This window comes from Siphateles boraxobius, unplaced genomic scaffold (genome assembly GCF_051911475.1).
Source record: "Siphateles boraxobius isolate OS27281-9 unplaced genomic scaffold, OSU_SipBor_1 6, whole genome shotgun sequence".
Classification (NCBI taxonomy): Eukaryota; Metazoa; Chordata; class Actinopteri; order Cypriniformes; family Leuciscidae; genus Siphateles; species Siphateles boraxobius.
The window spans coordinates 17,954,911-17,982,535 of NW_027509186.1; the positions used below are offsets into that span (position 1 = coordinate 17,954,911).

Genomic DNA, 27,625 nt, shown 5'->3' on the forward strand with positions numbered 1-27,625 from the left:
AGATAGAGTGACTCTGGGCAGATCCAATAGTTTTAGACTTCAATAGAATACCCGCCTACAAGGAAGTTAACGCTTGTCAATGGAGCGGTGCCAGACTCTCTGTACAAATGAAATGTACGAGAGTCTGGTAGAACCAGGCTATAAATGACCTTCTTTTGCTTGATGTATCTGAATGAAGTATCAAAGTGAGATGAGGAGAGGTGAACCTTGCGAAGAACCTTGCCTGTGGTCTTTTGCATTGCCTCCTACTGTTCTGCAAAGATGATTAATGACTGAACATCACTCAAATTCAGCACTTCTTCGCTGTGAAATCGGAGAGACCCGTGCTCAGTTCTCTTGAGAACCATCTTGCATGCCCAACACATGTACATTTGTGATTGTGTGAAGCCACAAGCTTGTGTGTGTGTGTTTTGGCCATGTATGATATTTCCCTCTGATTTGTTGTTTCTCAGGCCAAGTTTAAATCTATGAAGAAGGCATCAACATTAATAGTGTATTTCCTCAAATTTTCATCAAAGGTATAGGCTACACTATGTAACCTTTTCTGTTCAAAATAAAAATTAAAAAATGAGTCAATTTATCATCAATACTTTATCCTAATCGTTTCTGTCTTACTCTGATTGATTTACTCGAGAAAGCGTGTTATAGGTGTTTATATTTTAGTCTGTGCGTGCCATATCCGTAAATAGAGAAAAGTTGCTCCGGCTGCTTTGTATGGTGTGTGTGTGTGTGTGTGTGTGTGTGTGTGTGTGTGTGTGTGTGTGTCAGAGGTTGTTAAAAAGAGTGAGAAAGATTGACATGGAGCCGCTAAATCTCAAACCTCCAGGGAATCACCCGCTTTAAACAAACACAGAACAGAGGAGAGTCTGCTGGCAAAAAGAGAACGCGACAGAGCTTCTAATAACTAATCAACATCGGCTTGGCTTTTTGGAGATGGCCAGAACTAGGGATTTGAAATGTTGTAAAATCGATGCGGAGATGGCGTATTTATTTACTCAGATGAATAAGGTATTTTATTGAACAGATAAATTCCCACATGTATCTCTCTAACAGAGCTGATTGTGAAGCATCATCTATTGTGAAGGGTCATTTCATTATGGATGTTGTGAGTTTATTTTTAAAGGGTTAGTTCACCCAAAAATGTAAATGATGTCATTAATGACTCACCCTCATGTCGCTCCAAGCCCGTAAGACCTCCGTTCATCTTCAGAACACAGTTTAAGATATTTTAGATTTAGTCCGAGAGCTTTCTGTACCTCCATTGAAAATGTATTAACGGTATACTGTCTTTGTCCAGAAAGGAAGGGGATCCGCGTTCACGAGTCCGCAGTGAGGCTGCTGACGTAAGACGCTGCTGACGTGTATCTGGTGCGTCCGTGTATTCGGGTTCAAATAAATATGGCTGGGCAAAAAAATGCAAGTCTTCCTCTGTGTGGAAATCCTTAGACATGTTTGTGAAGATTGTTTTGTTTCCAGCGTGCGTCTCCCTCAGACTGTAAACGAAGCTCGGACGCACCAGACACACGTCAGCAGCGTCTTACGTCAGCAGCGTCACTGAACGCGGATCCACAACAGAACCGGAAGACAATACAATGCTGAATAAAGTCGTAGTTTTGGTTATTTTTGGACCAAAATGTATTTCCGATGCTTCAAAACATTCTAACTAACCCACTGAGGTCACATGGACTACTTTGATGATGTCTTTATTTCCTTTCTGGACAAAGACAGTATACCGTTCATACATTTTCAATGGAGGGACAGAAAGCTCTCGGACTAAATCTAAAATATCTTAAACTGTGTTCTGAAGATGAACGGAGGTCTTACGGGCTTGGAGCGACATGAGGGTGAGTCATTAATGACATCATTTTCATTTTTGGGTGAACTAACCCTTTAAGGAAGTATCATTTCTATTAATGGGTAAATTTGCAGTAACATCTTCAGCTAATCAGCTTGACATTCTCTTCATCTAAACTGGTTATATCTCTTATGAGCAGCAGGATAACCATATTTCATCACGCAGAGGCAAAGCACAACCAAAACAATGTTTTTCTGCAAAATGCATGCATTTTTTTTTAACAAAGTGTACCTTTAAATAAACTTTAAAACTGTATTATTTTACCTAAAATGAAAATTCTGTCATCATTTACTCATCCTTATGTCATTCTCGATTCACACAATGAAAGTCAATCGGGTCCAAAATGGCTTATTATATGGACCAAAAAAGAAAGGCATTTATTCATTCTTTGTTTTCAAAACCCTGCCAATGACCTCTCTCCATACTGTTTAGTCCCAGTGTGGCATGAAGCGTCATTTCAGCAAACGTTTTTCACTGGGTTGTAAATCCTAACAAGGGCCTGCGACTTCACAGATGTGATTTTGTCAGCACACGATCTGGTGTAACAAAATCCTGTCTGACAGCCATTTAGGTCATTTCCTCTCTTTAAGACCCCGTATTACAGCTCTCTAAAGGTAAGGACTGCCCAGAGTACAGTCCGACGAGATTGGGAATGTTGGTTAATCTAATTAGAGGGCAGGACGGGGGCCCATGGGGCCACAGACTGTGGTAAAGCAGGGAAACACTCGCCCTAAAACTGCACACCGCAGGCTCGCTGTGGTAATGTCTGAGAGGTTAATTCTTCCTCATGAGGAAAAACAGGACCTTTCCTGGATGGGACAGCCACATCCCTGCTCCGGTGACATAGATGGAGAATGAACTAACCTTTGCGGAGTGAGTCAGTGTATTCTAGATAAGGGATGTCACTTTTTCACTTGTGCACTAAATAACTTTTAATGGGTTAACTCTACCTCACCATTCAGTGAATGGGATGGGATGACTACAAGAATTATGGTTTGGGAAGTATAAAGAATGAATTATAATTAATGGTTAAACTGTATTCATTAAAATGATATTCAAGAACATTTTCTTTTAGAGTACCATTTTGTTAAAATATTTTTTTTGTGAGTAAAAACACAACTTGGCATACAATTTACAATGAAAAGACAGTACTGTTTTTTTTTCAAATATATGTTTCTTTTATGCATGAATACTTATCTTTGTAATTGTGTGGTTGATTTTTATTGCATTTTGTATATTTTGCTCATAGAAAGCCAGTTATGATGACTTTAAATCATTATGTCGTTGTTTTATTTTATGGCTGTTATATAAATACATTTAATGTACAAAGCAGAATTAATTAATTCCTTAATTGAATGTATTCCTATATAAAAAATACATTAAAAAATGTATTCCTGTTTGAAAATACTGTTTTTGTCACCAGATTTTTAATGTCATTTTAACAGGATTTATTTATTTGCAGTGGACATATGCCTATGCTGATAAAAATGTATTATAAAAAAAAAACATCTATTCAACGAGACAGTAAATGTAAATATAATAAAGTGTTGGCGAACAATACAGGTTAGCATATAATTTAAAACTTTTTTTTATTCAAATATAAGTTTCTTCTTCTTTTGATATATACTATGGTATTTTAAGATGTTTTTGACATTATTAGTTTATTATTATGGTTCCATATATAAAGCCATGATGAATTTATGTGTTCTTTTATTTTACCACGTATTATAGCAGTTATATACGTACATTTTAATGTACAAAACAGATTTAAGTAGATACATTAATTCATGCTTAGTTTTTTGTCACTATATTTCTACTGTAATTTTAACAGGATTTTTTTTTTTTACAGTGGACATATACTGGGACAAAAAGAGGATAGGATAGTATAAAAGAAAAGAAAGTGAGCGAGAAATGGAGCACAAATGCAGCGAGAGAGGGTAAGACAGGAGTGATTTATGTCCTGCTATTGAGAAACTAAAATAAATCCAAACTCTGTGAGAGAAACATACAGTACGGACTGTAAAACACAAGACATGCTCGGCCGCTTTCCCTGCCTCAACCTCAGAAGCTTACGTTCCCTCTCCGCAATGTCAAAGCCAATCATTTAGGTTTTTGTCTTTAAGGATATTATCTGAGTTGGAAAGAACCATGTTTTTTTCAGCCCAAGTTTGTTGAGGGAATTGTGTGTTTGATTTGTATAGGTCTGTTTTAAATGATCCGATCAGTAGTCATTATTCTCAGTGTTGTGAGTCTCTTTTCTGTTTTTCTTTTCAGTTGTTCAAAATGTGGAAGCCATGACCTAGTGGTGCACATTCTTCAGCCTTGTGCACTGTACAAAAAAGTTGTTGCCTTAAATTTTAAGTACAATCAACTTGGATGTTTAAGTCGTTTCAACTTAAATGACATTAAACTGACTTGAAATTGAAATTGCTTAACTTATTTTGATGAGTCAAAGCAATGTAAAAACATATGTTGTCATAACTTATTGATCATGTCATTTTTGGTGCTCATTTGGGAGATACGGGTTTGCATCTGGTCGGGTGTTCATCTGCGATGATAAATACTAAACTTTCGCTCAATCTGTGATAAGCACGTTTTATTTTGACAAATCAAAGGGCTTGATAAATGCGATACACTTCATTTAGAGAGAAAAATAGCACAGTGTGGGGCGTTTGATCAACATTATTTACACAATACGCCACAACTGTGGCAAGAGTTTGTGTCTTGGCGGACTTCGATACGCGCGCACACTCAGAGACGCATTCATTATCTGCTTCCGCCCGTCTTTTTAAACTGTTTATTTATGAAGGTGGAAGGATAATGATGTCTTGATTACACAGCAACAGGATTTGCCTTTGTGCGCTCTGTGACTGATGTGAAAGTGTGAGAGTGCTGTAAATAATTCATCCGCTTGATTTGTGACACTGTCAGCACAGTTTGTTGCTCTCTCCGGAACAGAACGCCAGATTGAGATGGGAGAATTCACCAAATTCAGGGCTGGCATTCTGAGAGAAAGAAAAGGAAAGGAGAAAAGAAGGTTGTTTTTTCCCCCCTGTAATGATCATTTGTCACTCTTTTTTTGACTTTTTATATCCAAAATACAATAAATGTGATCAGAATACAGTAAAAACAGTAATATTGTGAAATATTATTACAATTTTAAACTTGTTTTCTATTAGAATATATTTTGAAATGTGATTCTACTGTGTCCCCCAGAAATCATTCTAATATGCTGATTTCAATTTCAAAGTGTATCAATTTACACTGTAAAAATTACAGTGAAACTTTTTGAAAAACGTTTTTACAAGATTTAGTCAGTTTAGTGTAATTTAAGTTGAAATGACTTAAACATTCAAGTTGATTGTACTTCAAAATTTAAGGCAGCAAGTGTTTTACACTGTAGAAAACTGTTGTGCTGCATAATATCTTTTCCTGGAAACCATGATTTTATTTTCAGGATTCTTTGATGAATAGAAAGTACAAAAGAACAGCATTTATTCGAAATTTAAATCCTTTTTGTAATGTTCTTTACTGTCACTTTTGATCATTTTAATGCATCTTTGCTGAATAGAAGTATTCGTTTTAGATGTTATCATGTCTGTGTCTCAACAAATTACACCGACCTGTCCTTGAGGGCTCAAATTCACACCCAATGCTTTCCAGGCATCTCTTTATAGTGTTTTTACACACGCTTTGTGATCCCTAGCATTTCCGCTACATCCACGTGCGGTTGACTTTATTTCCTGAGAAAATGGATTTTTCGTGCTTTGTTCTGCTGTGGAAAGTGGACTAACACATGCTTGGCAAATGTCTGTTTGAATTTCCAAATTCCACAGCAAGTGGGGAATCTTGTTTCATTGTTTCATAATGCAATTCTAATGAAGCGCACTCACATCCCTTCGAGATCGTCCTACGCTTTGCTTTCCGGTGAGAAGTTATTCTACGCCCCCGTCTGTCTGACAAAACTCCCCATTGTTCCTTAAATCGTGAATTGTGTTCAAACTCGGCCAGACAACCTGACAATGAGCGATGTCTCCGTGAAGTGAAGTTCCACTGAATTCTCTGTATGCTACGGTCACCCACATCTGCGATATGCAGGGAAATGACCTATAAAAAGACAGTTACATAAAGACTTTCTCTTTGTCCCCTTAAAAATCCCCCGTCCAGCCAGGCAGATGTTGGGTCAGACAGGAAGTTTCTTCCCCTTGCTCTCTGTCCTTAATGAATCTCTGGAGAGGGTCTGGATAGGGGCTGGACCTGGATCTGTCTCTTCCGTTTAAACCTTACGCTCCATTCTCCCGCCCAGTTTATGTAACCCTCATACGCTCAGTAAAACTCATCTGAGATTCATCAACTCAGGGCCAGACCAAGCGATGGTGTGATCATACTCATACTAATATGAAGCAAAGGGTGCTGAAAAAACACTGAATTTTTAGAAGTTGTGACACACACAAAATCCTCAATGTCATGTTTTTTTTGTATTACAGCTACTTGTAATTGGCATTTTGCACACATTGAGATTCATCTGTATCATTCTGAATATTATGGGGTGCTTAATTTGAATGATAACTCAATGGTATTTACTGATATTTCTCATCGCAGAGATCATGGATGAACGCATCTTATGCTGATCTATGCGAATCTATATGCTAATATGTAAGTCTATAAAATTTCAAAATGGGGATCAGGATAAAATTTGAATTTTTTTTTTTATATATACACACATTAAAGATAAACAATTTAAGGTCCGTCATTTTTAAATGTTTTTTAAATAAATATTTTATGCTCTCCTAGGCTGTATTTATTTTAATAAATATAGAGTAAAACAGTACTATTGTAACATATTATTACAATTTAAAATAACCTTTTTCTGTTTGTATATATTTTAAATTGTCATTTATTCCTGTGACGGTAAAGCTGAATTACTCCAGTTTAAGTGTCACATGATCCTTCAGAAATCATTCTAATATGCTGATTTGATAACCAAGAAACAATTATAATATCAATATTGCCAACACATTTGAAATGTCTTTAATGTAATCAATTTAATGCATCCTTGCTGAAGCAAAGTATTAATTTCTTTCAAAAAACATTTATATAACGTTTAATTTAGCCTTCTAATTGTCTTTCTTGCTTTGAAATTTTAATTGTGGGAAATGCTACAGTATTATTCCAATTCAGTTGAAAATGTGTCTTTCCATCCTAAAACATAACATTATTTATTCATATTTCTCACGCTGTATAAATGGGCCTTTATTCTGTATATGAAAATATGAAGCAGCCTTTATGGGGAGTAATATAATCATATTTAAGGATCTTTGACATCGAAAGGTTTGGAAACCCCTGTATAAGAAGATTCCATACAATGTCTGTGAAGTGAATTAATATTTATGGTAATTTTAAATTTTATAGTTACATTTTAGTTTTTTCTTTTTGTAGCTTTTTTTAAGTGAAACATTTTTTAATTTGTGTTCCAGAAAAAAAATAACAACAGCATACAGGTTTGGAGTAAAAATGACAGTATTCTCATTTTTAAGCAAGCACACATTACGACACACTTTGCAGAACGCAGTCTGAGGCGACACAAGCACTGAGTGATCTGGCAGGAGCTATCGGGACTTTCAAGTGGATGCCGAAGTGTTTTAATATCCTTCTATTGTCCCGAGCCTGCGTCACAACCCTTGTGCATGGATGGAGCTGGCTATTAAACCACAGGCTTGATTAGAGGATGATGGGATTGTCCTGCAGCAAAATGGGGAAATGCTCAAGAGCTCATGCACTTCCCACTATAGGCAAGAACAGCCAAAGAGTAATGCCTCCCTTGAGATCTCCTGTGTGTGTGTGTGTTTGTGTGTTTGTGTGTGTGTGTGACCCCAGTGAGGACAAAATATTCAGGGGTCAGAGAGTTCTGCTGGGCTGGATCACAATCTGACTGACAGCGTAGAGCGGTAAACTTGCTATTTTAGCTTGGCTCTCTCCTGACGGGTGATGCACGTCTGTTTAATGGAAATTATGTTTGCCATACCAAAGAGGCGTTTAGTGGTACCATATCCGCCTCTGTGGACAAACATAATTATGCTGTCAATATATATCATAGTATTTGATTTTTTTGATATTTTGCATATTTTATGGTGCTTAAAAATAAAACAGTTGCTAACAACAGAAGAAATTTACAAAACAGTTATAGTACACAAACGTTTATAATTTATAGTGTTATTAAATCAAAGAAACATCAAATTATTCAACAGAGATTTATTTTTATAAATATTTAAATGGAATATTTATTACACTTCATATACCCACATTTATTTATTTTTTTACTTTTTTATATATATATAATTTAACTATAAACAAGAAAATATATCAATTTTGCACACTACTCAAACTGGATTGAAGGGGGGGGGGGACATGAGTACTTTCTGAGAAGTAAATGTGTATATATATTCATTTAAATTGTACTTTTATCCTATGCACCTACAAATAATTCGGGTGTGAAGCACTATGGTTATTAATTTAATCATAATAAAATATAATTCAATATTTTATATTAATTCAATACATTATATTAAATTCAATTATACTTGTATACTTAAAATCATTTAAATGTGGGTTTATTATTTTAATGCCTTAATTATCATTAAATTATATTAAAAAAAATTGGCTTTATGATATAATTATGTTGAGTTATTTCTTAATATTTTGCACATTGGGGTCTAAAGTCTGAAGCCACTAGTAAAAGTTATTTTGCATCATTTTAAAAATACTTTTTCACAAAACCCCACATAACAGTTTGGGAATAAAGAATTACATAAAATTAGCTAATTATTTAGTTCGTCACTTTATCGACAGCAGCATATTTGCTTCGCGGCCTTTGATTTTATATCATATTTTTTTCTTCATTTTAAATGTCTCAGAATCTCAAAACGTTGTTATTTCCAGGTTAAAATAAAATTCATTGCATTCAGTGTAACCTGGTGAGTTCACACCTCTAACACACACACCAGTAGAGGTCAGCAAGTCCATTTACACGATAAACACAGTCTCCATCACTCCTGAATAATTAATACTAATTGATGAGGAACTAATTGAAGAGCAAAAGCTATTAATTAATATCTATCACACTTCAACCTTGGAATAGCACATAAAGAGAGAACCCAGCCACACGTGGGTTTGTCCTGATGAAGTTCTACCCTCACATTGAGAATCCATTAGTCTGCTATAGGAAGAAATCTCCCAAGCCCACTATTAAGGACAGGGAGTCTCCGGCACTCTGAGATTTGGCCTTCGTCACAGGCACCGACAGCGAGAAGGAAGCCATTAAATCATAAAATGTTGACTTCACTTTTTGAAATGAAAGGATTTATTAAAACAGTATGCTGGACTGGGGGGTACAAAAGACTTTTAGTGATGCATTTGGCTTTTACAGTATTTGAAAGCGTTTGTGGCTGGAGAAGCCGGTGGGCGAGACTAAACTAATTGGACCATGTGACAAACAGCAGACAAAGTCAGGTCTTTACAGTCAAATACTTTTATGATTTATAAGACACAAATTGTACCACCAACACAAAGAATCGCCTGGAGTGTTTTTACTGCAGTCAGCAGTGAATCAGGACAGAGGTGTGTAAAGCACACGTCCAAGATCATCTCTGAGGACACATTCATAACGCTGCAGAATCTGTGCCTTTTGTAAACCACGTCAGTGTGCGTCTGAATAATGCATCAATGGATCTATATTAGACACGCTTCTGCTGCTATTTATTAAGCTCATATGAATTCATTTTTGTTGTGTTAAATTTATATAAAATTAACATTAAAAATGATTAAAATGGGGGGGGGGGGGGTGGGGGGGTGGGGGGGCTGGGGTGGTCGATATTATTCATTCATGTGCCCTGATAATCTTTAATCAAAATAACTTCTCCTGCAATGACTTCTCTTCTCTGATGATGCGTTTACTGGCGTGAGGGCGGGACAACCTGTCACTCACATGAGATCGACCAATAGCAAACCACAACCATCCAATCAGTTCCCGTTGGACAAAATCAAGTCCCATCCAACATTTTTTCTTGTTCGAGAAGCTGTTGCACTCAGATAAACATCACAATAGGGAAGAAAAGACTATCGCAACTTAGGTTTCATGCCGACTAGATAAGCTAGAGGTACAAATGTACCATATTATTATTTTTTCCTTCTGAGCTTTTGTTGAGGACATTTTGAAGAGGCCCAGAATATAATTGAGCATTACATTTATAAATATATGCATGTATTAAATGAATTTAGTTAAAATGAGTTTTATGTTGAATTTTATACCAAGAGAGAACAAATGATTTAAACTGGACAACAACCTACCAAACACTTCACAAATCACTTTGTGATACTTTGAGACAGAATGATTCTTAATGTATTTTATGAAAATCCTGTCAGACTTGCAGTTTGGCAAAACTGCCCAACAGATGTTTTTTTTTATTGTTGAGATTTTCACATCACATCGAATATTGCAGAGCTCAATAGCACTGTGTATCCATAATCAATCCCGCTGGGACGATCGAAGCTATTTGCTTTGTACCGTTATTGAGCTTATTCAGTGGAATTTACAATTGACGACTGTTTGTTAAATATTAATGTTATTATGCTGTTGTTTGCACTGCAGCTTAAGATACACTTGACACGAATCAGTAGTTTAACATTGTATATCAACAGCAAAAGTAACGCTCTTACGGGAGCCAGCTGTTTTTAAACCATTATTTTCAGATTGCACATAAAAGCAGAAACAGAGTATGTTCGAAGCATGCAACAGTACAAGGATTTTGTTAAGAGTTCAAGATTATTTCAAAGTATATGACAATTTATGTACAGAAGTCATGGGTGCAAAAGGAGGTATTTGTGTACGTGAGAAATTTCTGTAGTCTATAAAGTCCATAGTTCAAGCAGACCCGGACTTTGACACCACACAAATGTAGTGCATATGCAATCACACCTATATCCCATATTTAAGGTTAATACATTTTACAACAGAAATAACTCGCAAGCAATAATAAATAATAATCCTTATGAAAAGCCATGGAGTTTAAAACCTAACAAAAATACATACGGATTCTACATTGCAGGGTAAATGATGAAAATACTGAACAATATCTGCATGAAACACTCTAAATAAAATGTATGAATATATGCTCCGTAGTGTCTGGTATTGTTGCAGTGGATCTTTTTGTTGAAAGGGCAAACTTGTGTATTTCAGGGCTGAAATCTATTTCATATCATTCACGCTTAAAAACTGAATGACTGTTTTTCATCTAATACATATACACACACACACACACACACATATATATATATATATATATATATATACATATACATAGGGCCATTTAGTGTCACATGAACTAGTGAATGCAAAAAGTTGATTAAATAGGCGATGAAGATACACTTTCATTCATTCATTTAAATGTAAACCTTTTGAAGATATTAAAATTATGCAGGTCAATTTAATTATTTCTTTATTGCAAATTTAGTTTAAGTTTGGTATTTCCCATGCACTTTGATGCAGAAATATTGAATCTGCGTTTAACTTCATATTGGCTTCTGGGATTTGAAAACTATTTAGCATTGCATTTGTAGTTTTACAATATAACATAATATACAATTTTGTTGTTGAAATTCTAATTTAGGTCAAACGTTTTAAGTTGAATTTTACAAGACAAGAATTTAAAAAGTCTTTAAACTATTTTTTATGAACATTTTGAAATAATAATTATGTATTTGAATCTGTTGTCAGCTCTAATACTTGTAATTTTTGCTTTATAGGTTTAACAAAGCAAAAAAGATCCTGCTGAAGAACTGTATTTTCTCTCAACGTTTGAGCTCAAGATTTAACATGTTGGTAATGTATCGTGCTCGTGCTCCCTCTTTTTTTGTAGTCACCTGATAAGTGAAACCCTCACACATCACTTCTTTTCGAGCTGCTTCATGTGAGATCTGATCAGGGCTCGGTAAATCATGCCACGGGCAAGAGTGCATGACAGATATCGAAAGAGAGAAACCACATTTGAAAACAAACTTTGTATAAACAGCATCCAGTCGTCTCAAAAACTCTCCTGATAATTCGACTAAGCATGACAAACAGAGAACTGGCAGTACTCACCCGAGACTGTGTGACATGGTGCTGTGAGAGATGAGAATGACCGTCTCTCGTCTTCTCCGCTCTCTCTAAATAAGGCCCTGACTCCACACTCTTTTCCCCATCTGCTAAAGCTATTTCCCCCGAAAGGCATCTGATTTCCTCTCCGTCTTTTACCCGTGAGCAGAGAAAGGCCCAGCTCTGTAACTGTCTGTATGGGTGAAACCTTTGGGACGTCTTGAATGGCGACGCTGTTAGTTCTGCTCGAGTAGTGTATGCCGCGATGAGCACTGTTACTCGGATTAAAACAGTGATACACTACCATGACTGTAAAACACAACTATAAAATAATTCCAGAAAGAATCTTTTATTCATTTTAGTGGGCTGGGAAGTTGTTGAAATTATATGGGATATATTGTCAGATAAATGCATTTTTGTATGTGTTTGTGTGTGTGCGTCTGAAAAGGTTACAACATGACTTTCAAAATAGCAAATCAGTAATGAGTTTATTGTTTATACTGTATAACAAAACGTTCTTGGTTTTAACCGTATTTCCTTAAACTAATCAAAAATAAATACACTAACCAAAAAGCAATAAATGCAATATATTTACCAAACCTATTTACAAAGCCAAGTGAGCAAATTGAGAGGGCCGAAATCAGTGTCAGAACACAGGCAAAAGGTAAAATACAACAAACACAAATACAAAACATTTCCAACTCACACAGTCCCTAATACACTTTTAACACATACAAACTCTCTTATTACACACTAAACATATATACGAATACCCTAATACAACTCTCTTAAAACTCTGCACTATACAATCCAACTCTTGCTCAGGACACATAGATGTTGTGATGACATGCCTTTTAAAGTACGGTGCACCAATCCGGACATAGCATCAATCACCCTCCAGGAACCAATCAGAGGACATTCCTCACACACACACTCCCAAAACAACCAAGGTACAACAAAACACATAACCCATATAGGGTCCTAACTATTTATATATATACATCACCTTAATATTTAGTTGGAAACAGTTGGAACCTGCGATTCCTTTTTCAGGATTCATTGATGATAAAAAGTTAAAAAGAACAGCATTTATTCAAAATATATATGTTTTTGCAAAATATAAATCTTTACGATCACTTTTTTTATCAAGTTAACACATCCTTGCTGAATAGCGTTTGTGGTATTAATTTCTTTAGAAAAAAATTGTAGTGTATATTGTTACAAGATTTATATATACTACCTTTAAAAAAAAGATTAATACTTTTTTATTTAACTTCAAAAAGTGTGCATTTAACTAAAAAAGACATTTGAAGAGTTCTGCATTTAACTAAAAAAGACATTTGAAGAGTTCTGCATTTAACTAAAAAAGACATTTGAAGAGTTCTGCATTTAACTAAAAAAGACATTTGAAGAGTTCTGCATTTAACTAAAAAAGACATTTGAAGAGTTCAGATGCAAAAGCCTCTAAGTGCCATCTGAAATTTTCTTCTAAAATGATCATTTTTCTCAAGCTTGTATATTTAAGTTCAGTAATTTCACTTAAATGGCAGTGAAATTACCTATTAGTTGTCATTTAAGTGAAATTACTGAACTTAAATATACAAGCTTGAGAAAAATTATCATTCTAGAAGAAAATTTCAGATGGCACTCAGAGGCTTTTGCATCTGAACTCTTCATTTATAAATTAAATGTATCATGTTTTCCACAAATGAATATGAAGCAGCACAATGGTTTTCAACATTGATAATAATATGTTTCTTGAGCATCAAATCAGCATATTAGAATGATTTCTGAAGGATCGTGTGATCATGTTGAAAAGTTTCAGGTTTGTCGATAGACTACTGAAAAAGAAAAGACTCGATTGTTTGCGCAGTCACTCCACCAATAGAAGAAGATCTACAGCTTGGGGACTTCTAGCACTGAGCCCCTGTCCTCTAAATCATCCTCACAACAGAGGACAACGTGCACAAGATCAACAACCCATTAACACTCTTAACCCCTCTCAGCTGCTTCTACCTCCTCAACAAATCTGCCTTTCGGGGCCGAAGAAAAAGTAACAATTAAAACGGCAAACCATGAAAAAGATTTAAAAGGGCCGAAATGAAAATCTATTTCTGACATGTTTTAGATGTATCGAGCTGTAGGGCTTGGACTGGCTCGATTCAGTGGACAGTTGTGGCGGGGTTCTGTGACCCAGCCTCCCTCTCATGTTACATGTCCCTATTTATAACATCTCCCACCCCTCCTTCAGTCCCAGCCCATTGCCCAAAATCCCGGCCACTGTTAGGAAGCACCTTTCCCTCTCAGCTGGGCGGCAGTCTGCGCTGGACTGTCAACTGAGATTCATCTCTCATCATCATAATCGTCAGCTTTTGCTGCCTGGCAACTTTCGTTTGCGACGTGCATGGGATTATCACACACACACACACACACACATACACTCATGTGTACTGACGCACTTTTTTCCTTTTCCACTTTTTTTTACAAGGAGAGATTGCTTAAAGTGAGAAGCAAAGGAGCGTTTTGTGTTTCTGCTGCTTTTAATTAATCTTTTGGAAGTTTTGCTGTTGTGGCTTGTGTTTTCGTGAGCGACCGGTTTGGTGCATGCGATGGATCACACGCTGTTCGGCTGTTTGCGCAGCCCTCACGCACCTCCACAGGCCCTGCACCCCGCCTTCGCCCTTCACGGGCGCTCTGAGCACCTCTCCACGTACCCTGACCTCTCCACCTCCTCTCCTTCTTCCTGCATCGTGAGCGGTTACCCAGGTGAGGATGGGGGACTGTTTGGGGGGCACGGGCACCAGCGAGGGCCACCCATGTCCCAGCAGCAGCATCATCATCATCACCATCATCATCACCTACCCCAACCGCAGCAGACCGGATGGCACATACCGCAGACGGCCAGCGCCTCGCCGGCCAGCGCCCGTCTGGGACTGGGTATCTCAGCCCCTGATTCGGGCTCTTCAGACATGGGTCCCGGGGGCCCCAGCCTCTGCGCAAGCACCCCGAGCCTCGGCGGAGGGGTGCCCTCAGGGGCCTCTTGTGTTCCCGGAGGAGATTTTGGACGTCACACGATGTCGCCAGCTGAGGCAGAGAAAAGGAATAGCAAACGAAGAAGTGACAGCTCTGGTAAGAAAAAGGCTCATTTTTATTTTAAACCCATCTATACTTAAGTAAAAAGCTAAAGGGTCCGATCTGATCAAGTCATTTTTTGTTTTATATGTAGCCTTCATTTATTTGATCAAAATACAGGAAAACACAGTAATATTGTGAAATATTATTAATAATGGTTTTCTATTTTCATTTACTTTAAAATATAATCCTCAGCCATTACTCTAGTGTTCAGTGTCACAACAAATATATATATATATATATATATATATATACATACACACACAGTCTAATTATTTATTTAATTTCAGTATTTAATATTAGGCTTATTATTTGCAAAATATTCTTATTTTTTAAATCATATATAAAAATAATATATCAAAATTTACCATGTATTATTTATTTGCTATCTGTAAATAATATTAATATTTGTTAAATACAAAATTAATTTACAAATATTATATATTAATTGTTTTACATATTTTTAAATATATTTGTATATTCATATATTATATTTATGAATATATATATATATATATATATATATATGTATGTGTGTGTGTGTGTGGTGTATGTATTGAAAAACTGTAATTTTCTCCTATGCATAATACAAGAGCATATTGCATCGTGTAAATAAATTCTTTGTAATGTATCCAGAATAACATTTTTCTCTATCAATTATACTTTTGTTATTTTAGTCCCCATTAAACACTGTTAAAACATCCAAGTTTGTTTTATTGTAACTGAAAATGTTTTTTTCTTTTTTTTACAAGTTATGGTGCATTTTAACAGCCTTAACAATCAGACTGAGTGCAGTGCTAGTGTTTTTGGAAACGTGGAGTCGTGATTTTGCCTGAGAGAGTTTTGTACTGTAGGTGTTGGCTTACACGCACAGAAGCAATTATTTTGGCTAGCAGAGGGGATATTGCAACTCATGTGTGGGCATTTAACTGCACGCATGATTCACGTTTAGTCTCATCTGTTTCATCTCCTCACTTTTTTGGCAAGCACAAATAAGGCATGTGGTAAAGTCACTAATGCCATGGTCTGAGAAGGAGAACAGGGACGCCTGTGTTGGCATTTAACACAAAAAGCCAAACGTTAGATGACAGGAGTGCTTTCTCTTTGAAGATAATTTGTTTGTACATTGGAATCAGAACGGGAATATACGGTTACTTTATTTTTGGTTTTGCTGATGGGTAAAACGGGCAGGGAGATGAAGTAAACTGAAAGGGTTTCGGTTCACTGCAAAAGTTGTTGTTTAATCTGATGGGCATCTCCAGTTTGTTTTGTCGGGAATAGTTGCCACTCGTGTTAAAAAAAAAATCAATTTAACACTGCATAAAATGAATCATAAAATGTACTTTAACGATCTTGTTACTTCAAAGGGAATTGTAACTACTTTCTGCTCTTTAAAACAAAGTTCAGGTCCACACAAAAGGTACAGCCCTGCAGATGTGGATTTATTCTCATTTGTGCCAACCCGAAATTAACATAACATAAATACACTTGTTCCACGGCTGAAAAGGTCTTAACAGAATTGGAGGACTCAGCACTAGTTCATACATTTTAAACTTTAACAATTTATGGTAGCACTTCATTTTACAGTGTTCTTGTTGCATATGTTGCATGTACTCACTGTAGTGACAACATAACATTTTGCATAAATCACATGCAACTAACCCTGAACCAAACCCTAAACCTAACCCTATAGTAAGTACATGCAGTAAATTATTATTACTCATTACTTAAATTTATAATTACACTGTTACAAGGAAACCTTAAAATAAAGTGTAACAAATGTGTATTTTTATATATATATATATATATATATATATATATATACACATTTTATACAGACAGATATCTTACAAATCTTTGTCGCAATTCATATAAAATATTTTTAAAAACAGGCAGACGTGATTAGAAGTTATTTGCACTGCTAAATATAATCATTATGAATTTACTATACATTTACTATTATATTATATTTGTATTAATATTAATCAATTTTTTATATTATTCTCAATTTTCTGCCTGCAAGTGGGATTTACAATAAACAAAATGATTACCATGTTTTGGTGTGTAATATTGTAAAATTTATTGAATAATATAAAATGTAATTCTCACGGATGTGTTCAGGGACAGTGTTGACCTATTTTAAGCATTATAGATTTTAAAAGGTATTTAAATTATTAAAATGTTTTAATATACTTTCTATTCATTTTCAGAGCAAAGTTTGGCATAACAAAACATTTAATTATAGAAGGCATTTATAATGAGCACCAATCAATGCAACAAGGGCTGATTTAACAGTCAAAATGTCAACATATTTTCTCAATTTATTTTAAGATATATTGTTTGATTTATTCAAAGCATGTGTGGATGTTCTAATAAAACAGCACATGTCTGGTTTGGATAGGAGACAGCAGCCTAGCGTGTATTTTGTCATGTGGGTTTTCATGATATTCATTTTGGTTTCTTGTTTTTTTCACCAATAAAGCTCAGTGTGTAAGTAAAATATTAAAGTAGATGTCTAAATTTTCATTGTAGCTGTATTTTTTAAATCATCTTTGAAAGCTTAAGCTGTCCTGTTTCTTTACTTTCCTTTTTTTAAAGAAGAGATAAAAGTTAAAACGCAGGCCTAATTGCTGTGGTGTAACCGCCGTGTCACCAAGCCGGGAAAAGTTGCCTTAACTTAGACCAACTCTGTTCACAAAACGCTACTCGTGTTGCTTTTCTCACTCTACAGTGGCTGCTTTTGGCCCGCAATAAATGTGCCTTTTTGCTCGTTTTAATCAGACCCACATTCAGCCAACTCTTTAAAATACATCTGGTAAAATTGTTGCTAAAACTGGGTGTAATCAGTTTCATTTTGATGCACTGTCTTTAGAAATGACCTGGGGCCTGATTTATAAACGTTGCATACGCACAAAAGAAGGCGTACGCCGCTCTCTACGCAATAAATGGTATTTATAAAAAGCAAACTTGACGGTAAAATGTGCGGTCCTTCACCCTACAAAAACGGGTGAAATGGCGACACCGTCGGCAGATGGAAGAAACACGTGAAAGTGTGTGAAACTGTAGAACGTTGTGTAAAATAAATGGCAATACTGCCTCCTATAAATAACACGAAGACTTCACAAAGCAAATCTTACAATTAACAGCCTACACGAACACCCGTTTGATCGATCTGCAACAGAAATGCAAATTAACACATTTGCAAAAAGAAAAGTGAAATATGTTCTGCAATAATATTGGCATGTTATACAATTCATCCTCATAAATAAGATGGTAAACAGAACGAAATAATGTACAAAACTGATATTCTCGCCAATGTGACAGACAGACAGACAGACAGACAGACAGACAGACAGACAGACAGACAGACAGATAGATAGACAGATAGATAGATGGATGTATTATTTGTCCACTCGGGAAAGTTGTTTTCATAGTAAAAATGTCTTCATCAGCTACGGAATCATGTTATTCATGCATATGCCTTTAGTTTGTTTTATTTTAGATAAAATAACATATGACGTATGTCTCAACCATTCAGAAAGCTGCTAGAAATTACATTTGCGCTGAACTATTTCCCATTTCCAAGTAGATTATAACCGACATCTTTAGCTTGTCAGATGCAATTAAATGGATGGAAATAAAATTCCCCATCACAATGCGTAATGACGCACAATGGCTGATCTTGCGCTCTTAGAAGATGTGGAAAATGGAAGGATTCGGAGTGAACGCATCTTCAGACAGCAAGAAGACTTGCTGGCAAATGAGGCAAATGTCCGACCATTTCTTTTTTATTTCGGCCACAGTCCGAGGTTGTGAGGCTACAGCATTTATGGCGTCTGCAACCTTTTGCCAATCAAGTGCCTTTTGGGCCTTAGTAGCCTAATGCCCACACTGTGCCCTCCAAACAACATTTTTCTCCTCTTTTCCACCTCGCCAACGATAACTTCTACTTCACATTGAGTGAAGTTACGTTTTTTTGATTTCCTCTCTGTGTTTGCCATGATTTCGCAATCGATGAATATTAACTTGTGGGCGTTTCAGTGACTATTTATGGGCAACTATGGGCGTGATATGAAGCCGCAAAAGCTGCGCTACATTTAGAATTGATTGTGATTTATTAAGGGAAAAATGCGTAGGATGTGCGTGCGCACGGTTTTATAAATCCGAATATTTCTGTGCGTACGCACGTCCTATGTTTCATCCGTACAACACTTCTGACGCAAATCCTAAGCAAAGTTTTATAAATGAGGCCCCAGATGATTATTTGTTCAAAGTCTCTTCATTAGCATGAGTCACCATAGACTGCAACTTCTATACTAAACTACAATATCATCATTACACGAACAATCCTGAGTCTCTGTCCTTGTCAGCTTCTGCAAATCTCAACCTGCAAATTATACTGTTAAATAACACGTTTGGCATTTGTTTATAGCCATCGCGATGTAGCTGACAGCGGCGATTTCACACCTCATCTGAACATCCACCTACAGTGAGACCTTCAAGGCAAACTAAAATAATACTTTGCCATATATTTCAGTGTATCTAAGATACGCTAGACCCGTTTTAAAAACAGTTTGTTTGAGAATCCGACCAGCCTGACACAGCAACAGTGGCTCGACCAATAGCATGAGTTTGGGGGCGGGGACAATCTGACTAAGGGCAGTTGAGGGAAAATATGTTTGAAAACAGTTAAAAATTACAAATCTGATCATTTACATTCTTCTATGTGTTCCTGAAGAGCATGAGCATTTAAAGTGACAGACCAGCACACACTGACGGTGCTTTCACACAGTTTAGTTTAGGTTCACAAGAAAAAGCACTAATGTGAACGCTGTCATGCGGACCCGGGTGCGCACTGGGGTAACGTTACCGAAACCGAGACTTGCACTCGAACCGTGCCGCGGTCCAAGTGAATGTGAAAGCAACACTGACTCGGGTGCTGATTATGATGTATTTAGTTAAATAAAACACATGTAAGGGATGATAGTGTTGATGATTTACCTTGGATACGAGCGAGAGTGAGTCTGCAGTGTATTCGCGCATATCGCATGGAATCAGGGCAACAAATTAATGGAAATCAGCTGTCTCCTCAAAAGAGTCCGTTTGCAAGCAGCAGAAGGCCACCTTATGCGACACACACACACACACAAACGCAGTAAACCTGTGTTGTTCACTCAGCTGTGCATAATAGCACAAAATTAATAAAAAACAATATATTGACCTGCGTTTTGTTTTCTGTAATGCGCTGTGCACGTTTGCGATGATAATGAAGATGCACCAGGGTTCGATAGAATCAAGTTGAGTGTGAAACCAGACCAACGCCGCGGGGGCGCCGGGAACAATCGTGCTCGGGCTCGGACCGCAGCAAACGAGACCAGTGTGAAAGGAGCCTAAAGGTGATGATACACAGGGACACTTTTTCTCATCTGGTTGGCCCGTTGACGGCAACATTGCCCAGCAACATTGCTCAAAAAGTTGCCCATCACCTAATATAGTTATCTTTTAATAGTTATCGTTTTGGGTGTGAACGGACCTTAAATTTTGGATCATTATGAGAGTGAGTAAAATTTCATTTAAGGGTGAACTTTCCCTTAAGATGGGATAGTAGTAGTACACAGCATTTTATCATTGAAAAAACATGAACAATTATGTATTTGAAATATCATGCTGACTTGTGCTGAAATGGCACAGCAGGTCTCGCCACTTGTGGATGGGGTCTCATTAAATGAGACTCTATTTACAGCTGGGTTTTGGATTGCTAGTTGGATTAGCGCTCACTCCACACCCATAGATAAATTAAACTAAAGGCTTTGCAAGTGAGTCAAAGCAACATGAAGCCATGATAAAGGCGCACGTCTTGTGAAAAAAAGGAAGCATAAAATTTCCTTCCTCATGTGTCAAAACAACAGAAGTGCATGTGTCTTCGGTAGGATGGATAGCTAGGCTAATCTGACATTTCCTCAATGACCTTTTGCGTTTCCCATTCAAGAATAGACTAGATGTAATTTTGAGCTCTGGCAATAACCACATGTAATTGTATATATGAGCTTTTATGCGTTCATGTTCTGTCACTCCAAAAAACATCTGAAACTAGGGAAAGCAATTCGCCGTAATTGACAGCGCAAGAGCGAGGGAGGGAATAAGAAACACTCCACTGAAAATTGTTGTGAGCTGGCAGCTCTTGGGCCATGAGTGGAAGACGCCCGTAAAATTTTGAGGTAAATAAACTAAGGAAATATATTTCTACACATCCTCCAGTACTGTTTTGTTCCATATTAAAACTACAAGGATAGCAGATTCCATTAACAGTAAGTCAAATGAAGTCTTTGGAAAGTGTTTTGCTGAGCGCCAACTCATTGTGAGAATCTATAAAGCGGTTAATGAAAACTCACGGCTGGAGCTGACTTTTACAAACAGCTGGCATGCACAATTGCAGCGTCGTAAAATATGACTGGCAGTATTCCTTACTCTCCTCTGCTTTTCTTTATGACATTTCTGGGATTTCAACCCTGCAGTGATTGTATTTAATTGGAACGATTGAATTGAAACGAACTGATTGTGTTTCAAAGCCCATTTTGTTGTGGAACAGCTGATACTGCTTTTCAAAAAGTTTGTGACCATTTCTTTCATTCTTGTTTTTTCTTTTAAGAGTCCCAAGATGGGAATTACAAATCGGATGTGAGCAGCAAGCCAAGGAAGGAGCGGACAGCGTTCACCAAAGAGCAGATTCGAGAACTGGAGGCAGAATTCGCCCATCACAACTATTTGACCAGACTGAGGCGGTACGAAATCGCTGTAAACCTGGATCTCACAGAAAGGCAGGTGAGATGACCGAGTGCGACCTGGTCCCTGTTCATCAATCATTCTGTCAGAAGCTACTGTCGTTTTATTTTTTTCCTGGGTTCAGTGCTTTTCTATCCAGCCATGGAGTGGGACTATTGTATTCCAGATGTTTTTGCAAGCTCTCTTTTTGGCTGTAGTCAAGTAACGGGAGAGGCGAAGGAAGTTCTGTCCGCTAAGGCACTTCCGCCTTTCTGCTCCGTCTTACAAATTGGTCTCTGCGTGGGAAGGCGCTTCCTACAGCCATATGTGAAATAAATAGCACATGACGCTTTATTTGGAGCCAAAGATATATTGGTTGTTGTAACTATTTGATGTTTTAACCAAACAACTATGTAATCTTATTAAACCATTGAAGTTTATTGACTCCTACAGACATAAAGAGATGACATAATGCTTGCTGTTTTTGAAATGACATCATTGGCAGGTCATTCTGGCCTAATTCAAAACACCATTCATAACATTTTTAACTGCTCAATGAACCATGCAAGTACTTTAAATTATAATATGTCCAGAACATCGCAGTATTTTAGATTACACATTTTTCTAGACCTATTGGTTTGTTAAGATTTTTGCAGTTTGCCATGGATCCCACAAGGAAGTGACATCTGTGGCCTTAAATTATGCTACATTCTCTGGGGATACATTCCCAAGGCTTAGAATTAAAAACCTTGCCACACGACAAGTAAGCAAATCCGTCTCCTGCAATGTGATCCCTGTGTGAACCTGCTGGAGTTCTGGACGATAGTGGCAGGAGAAGGACTATGACTGGGGCACACGTAAAATGGTTACTAATCATAATGATATTGCACAGGCTAATTAAAACAAATACCTGTAATTAAATTTATTACAGCACCTGCAAGACAGCACTGTATTGGTCTCCCTTAATGTTTTAGGGGTTTAGAATTAAACTCCTCCAGTTAATTCAGTCTGAACTGATTAACATACAAACTCTGTTTGAACTTTGTCTATTTATTTATTTAGAAACTTTTTTTAACTTTATAATTTGAGAAATTTAAAATTAAAGTGAATCAAAAAATTCGTTTTTTTTCCTCATTTCCCATTTACTTTTTTTGAACAAAAGACTATGTCATGCACATAGTGAATTCTTATTGGCTTTTGCATATTTGTCCATATGGGTGTCTTGTCCTGCAAAGAGGCCCTGATTTCATTTACACAGATCCAGTCCAAAACTTTAAATTTATTTCAATGCTGCCATGCAAGTGCTGGTATTTTTAAGAAATGAGAGAATTGTCTAATGTCATGCACTAACCTGTAACCAGTGAACTTACTGGGACATTTTCAGGCTGAGAGAAGAATTGCAAACGTTGCAGATATATTTTAAGGGTGGCAGTCTAACAGTGCTGACAGTAATGAACGTGGGTGGCCTTAAAATCCAAAGACTATTCCTTGCGGATGCTTGAAACGTAAGCTGAAGGAATGATTGTGTTGAGCATAAAATTAATTTGAATGTAAAATGCGCCTTTGAACATAATCAAGTTTGATAGCCATTTGGGGGAAAAAATACTTCAAATTACATAATTTTGCTGATTTGGGCCTGGTATTCGTCAAGTCTGATTGTGTATGAAGAATTCTGGTCTATTCCATGTGACTATCTAACATCATAACTGAAATAAAAATAATACATTTAAGCATAAGATGGCCCGGTCCCCCAGCAAGCCTTACTTGCACTGCAGTGACCCTTTAAGGAACAGCAAAATCATCATTCTGGGAAACGTAAATAAGGCTCTGAATTAAAGTTACAATATGTAATTTTTTTTCGCCGCAAGGGGTCGCTAACCTCTTACTATAACAAAGGCGTAGGTTGATGACGCAGTGATAAGCTGAATGATGGGACTTGCTGTCAAGCTGATGGATCTAATAATGTTTATGGATGAGTAAAAACATTCATGTTTTTTAACATTACAGTGGTATGAAGCAGGTCGCGATCAGAGGTGGAAACTCCAGGGGGCAGAAAGTAAAAGTCCTGCCATAAGTTTATTCCACCCATGAACTCAGCCAGCTGATCTCACTAATTAGTTCTACCTACTGGCTGAAAAACTGCTAATTAGCAAATCCAGGTGATTGGAACAAACTACTGAGGAGGACTTTTACTTTCTGAAACTGGACTTTCCACCTCTGGTCGCGATTGCTAATAAGAGACAGATATCACACGCGAGTCCCGCGGATATAAAGGAATAAGGACATTTAATTCTACCGAACTACCCGCAAGTGCTGGATTACTAACGTACTCATAGGTCAGTTAATTAGACGAATTAAACTTGTGAGGTAACGCAGCGCTGTTTCACTTGATCTAACGTTACACTATCACACTAAACAGCATTTAAATGTGCGTTGAAAGATATAATGTTATTCTATGTGTTAGTTTGTTTGCTATATGAAACTATCAGTAAGCTAGATCAACATTAGAATAACATACTGATCATATTCTAACATTTCATCATGTTGAGCTATATAACATCGATTTGTTTTATGTAGGCTACATTTGCTCACCTGTCTAATAAAGTATGTGCAAGAGCGGTGTCGCTGTCAAGTCCAAATTAGTCGCGGACGTGGAGCTCTCGGCATCTCGAAAACGCCACGCACATACTGATCCTCATTTTAGTTCTCCTTTTTGTCCCAAAGTCTGCTTGCCATAGTCTATAATGTTTGAACGAAAAAAGAACAGCGTGTCCCGCTAAACGTTACGCACTACGCAGTTGTCCACGTCTGTCGCCATGGTCACGTCATGGCTATGGAAGTACGAGCGGAAACCGAGGATAGCGCGGATATTGCGTCATTGACAGGCGACATTTTTTTCCGGGCCGGCCACTTATTTAAAATTGGAATTTCTGAAATAAAAAATCTTTGGAGACTTATATTATAAGTGCACAACTTCAGGAAATATATCAAACTGTGCAAGTGATTTTTGGGATATTTTATAACAAAATTCTTACATATTGTAGCCTACCTTTAATGCGCAAGAAAAAGACAAAAATGTCTGATGCCCCAGAATAGATCGGCTGAGAATAGCTGCCAAATATGTGCATTGAAGCCATGGTATTTTTCAAGCGTCATCAGAAAAACATAATTCCAAACTTTGTTCCATGCATTAGAATAGCAAGGCAGTCATCTGATCACATGGCACAGTTGCTCCCTATCGAGGGATATTAGCTTACTGGAGTTTGGTGAGTCATGGCCTGATACCTTTCCAGTCGCTCCGCCAACAACCACAGTAAGCAGATCATCTACACCATCGGGTGAACATACAGACTGATGTTTTTTTTGCTGAAGACAAAAAACACTCTCAAAAATAAAGATTCCAAATATTTTGTTGTTGTTGTAGTTTTCACAGCGCTGCCATTAAAGAGTCATTTTTGGTTCCCCATGCAAGGAACCTTACATGGAACACTTTTTAAAGAACCAATTTTTTCGTAGAGTGAAAGACTTTTTAATAATCTAAACAACTATAAAGATTTCCACTATAAAGATCCTTTTGTGCAATGGAAAGTTTCCTTGGATGTTAAAGGTTCTTCATGGAACAAACCTTTATTTTTACGGCTACGCCTACATTAGTCTGGATACATTTGAAAACGCATCTTTTTCTCTATTTTTGCCCATCTGTCCACACTGAGATGGCATTTTTGTCCTGAGAAAACAGATTTTTGAAGATACTGCAAATTCTTTACAGTTTTGCAGTTTGGACTGTGAAATGAAGTATTTAAAAATGGCGGTGTATATCATGGTATAAATATCATGGTTATAATCGCATGTCCTACTTGCATACCGTTGCTAACGATAAAGGTTTTGTACAATCTTCATATTACATTTCTGAAAAGATGACAGAAAATGTACTCACAATTGCTGTTGTGCGTCAAAACATGAGGGCAATTGTGCTTTAGACCATACATGGAATGGCGTTTTTCTATTTTTGAGTGCGATTGGATGCACCAGTAAGTGTTGGGATATTTAGATGAAATGAAATGTTTGTGCCAGAAGAAGTGTGAGTACTTTATTATGTCTGCTCTCTCTGTATCATCTCACTGAGCTTTTATTGTGCATGCGCAGTAAGAGGATTTAAGCATTTTTCGTAGTTTTAGTGTGGACGAGAAACTTTTGGAAAAGCTTGAAAACGCTAATATGGTTGAAGAGCGTTTTGAAACGAACTTAATGTCATGGGCTTAATATAGACGTAGCCTAAGAGTGTAGGATCTGATAACTCATGTGTCTTTCTTTCCCCCTAGGTAAAAGTGTGGTTTCAGAACAGACGGATGAAGTGGAAGCGAGTTAAAGGAGGCCAACAGGGGGCGGTAGCGAGAGAAAAAGAGCTTGTGAATGTCAAAAAGGGAACGTTGCTCCCCTCTGAGTTTTCGGGAATTCCTGGACTCCAACATACACCGGACTCACTTATCAACAATGAGGACAGCCACGACAGCGACCAGAGCTCTGAGCACGCTCACTTATGATGCTTATCCGGGGTCATGTTCAGTTAGGGATTATGTAAAGTACAGACTGAAAGTACACAAAGACTGCATGAAACGTGCCATTGAGGAGCAACCGCACGACGCCTCCCAGGACAGTTCCTGTGACGCCTCAAAGTAGTGACAGTGCTTGCTCAATATGAAAAATGTACACAGGACTGATATATTGTTCTGCATTTGGATGATACAGAATATTTGTGATTCTTTGGCATCAATATTCACAAAGAAAAGGTGCCTTGCTAGTTTGACGGAAATGTTTACACATTTGAAAATGCTCTTAAATGCATTAAAGGTGCTGTAAGCCACTTCAAAATCCTCCCTGTCAGCAAAGCCAAAGTGTTTTACAGAGCCTTGGATATTGATATGTCCTGCATGCTATTCCAAAAAATAATTTCTTACAGTACCTTTAAAGTACCCTTCTACTGCTGTTTTACTTGAAAGATAGAATAGCAGTGTTAAAACTGACTGGTCGAATCTGGCCCAACAACATTCCATTCTGATCTTGCATTGAAAAGGTGTATGTTTAAGTTTGCACTGTCAATTTCTGTGCCTTAATTGATTTCTACTGTATGTTTTTGTACAATTTCAATGTGATCGAAATAATATTCAATCAAGTGTGCAGGAGAGTCAAAAACATTTCAGATAATATTTTGTCATGTAAATATAGTATTCCTATCTTCCAAAAATCTGACAGCTGTATCATGTGCAGACAATGCTTCAACAATAAACTTTTCGTATGTTGCTTGGAATGATTTTCTCATGAATGATTTTTTCTGGGAGGTTAGTTAATAAAAAACAGTGCTTAAATAATTTGAGAAAACTGGCTTTTGACTATAGAACTGACTGCCAGGGCTCAATATGTGAGTGGGGCCAGTTAATAAGAAACTGCCACCCTATTGGGCCTCTGCTATATCCTACCTTTTTTTTATGGATGCATATTTATGTCTTTAAATTTTTTGCTTGTGAAATACTATTTTACATTTTTGTGATAGTAGTATCAGTAAGAACGGGTTGAAAATAATGTCATTTTTGCTATGTAACCAACTGTATGACATCATTTTCTAGCAAATGTGTTTGTGAAAATATTTTTGTCCTGGAGTTTCCTGTATGATTATATTGACTATAATGTCTAAGCAAAAATTTTCTTTGCAAATTATAATATTAAAGGGGGGGGTGAAACACTCA

The 27,625-nt window shown here is 36.9% G+C and overlaps 1 protein-coding gene across 1 annotated transcript; it reads left to right on the plus strand.

The window, feature by feature from the left end:
• The first annotated feature begins 11,662 nt into the window (after positions 1-11,662).
• On the plus strand, positions 11,663-27,625 carry meox2a (mesenchyme homeobox 2a). The gene is made up of 3 exons (XM_077207992.1): positions 11,663-15,116; positions 21,769-21,941; positions 26,204-27,625. The coding sequence occupies exons 1-3, from the start codon at positions 14,597-14,599 to the stop codon at positions 26,423-26,425; spliced, it is 915 nt and encodes a 304-aa protein (XP_077064107.1). The 5' UTR covers positions 11,663-14,596; the 3' UTR covers positions 26,426-27,625.

What these genes read in the sequence shown, in the direction of transcription:
- meox2a (XM_077207992.1), top strand. Translation starts at nt 14,597, where the DNA reads ATGGATCACACGCTGTTCGGCTGTTTGCGCAGCCCTCACGCACCTCCA. An exon ending in ACGAAGAAGTGACAGCTCTG is followed by an intron (nt 15,117 to 21,768) that starts GTAAGAAAAAGG and finishes TTTTCTTTTAAG; the next exon opens with AGTCCCAAGATGGGAATTAC. An exon ending in TGGATCTCACAGAAAGGCAG is followed by an intron (nt 21,942 to 26,203) that starts GTGAGATGACCG and finishes CTTTCCCCCTAG; the next exon opens with GTAAAAGTGTGGTTTCAGAA.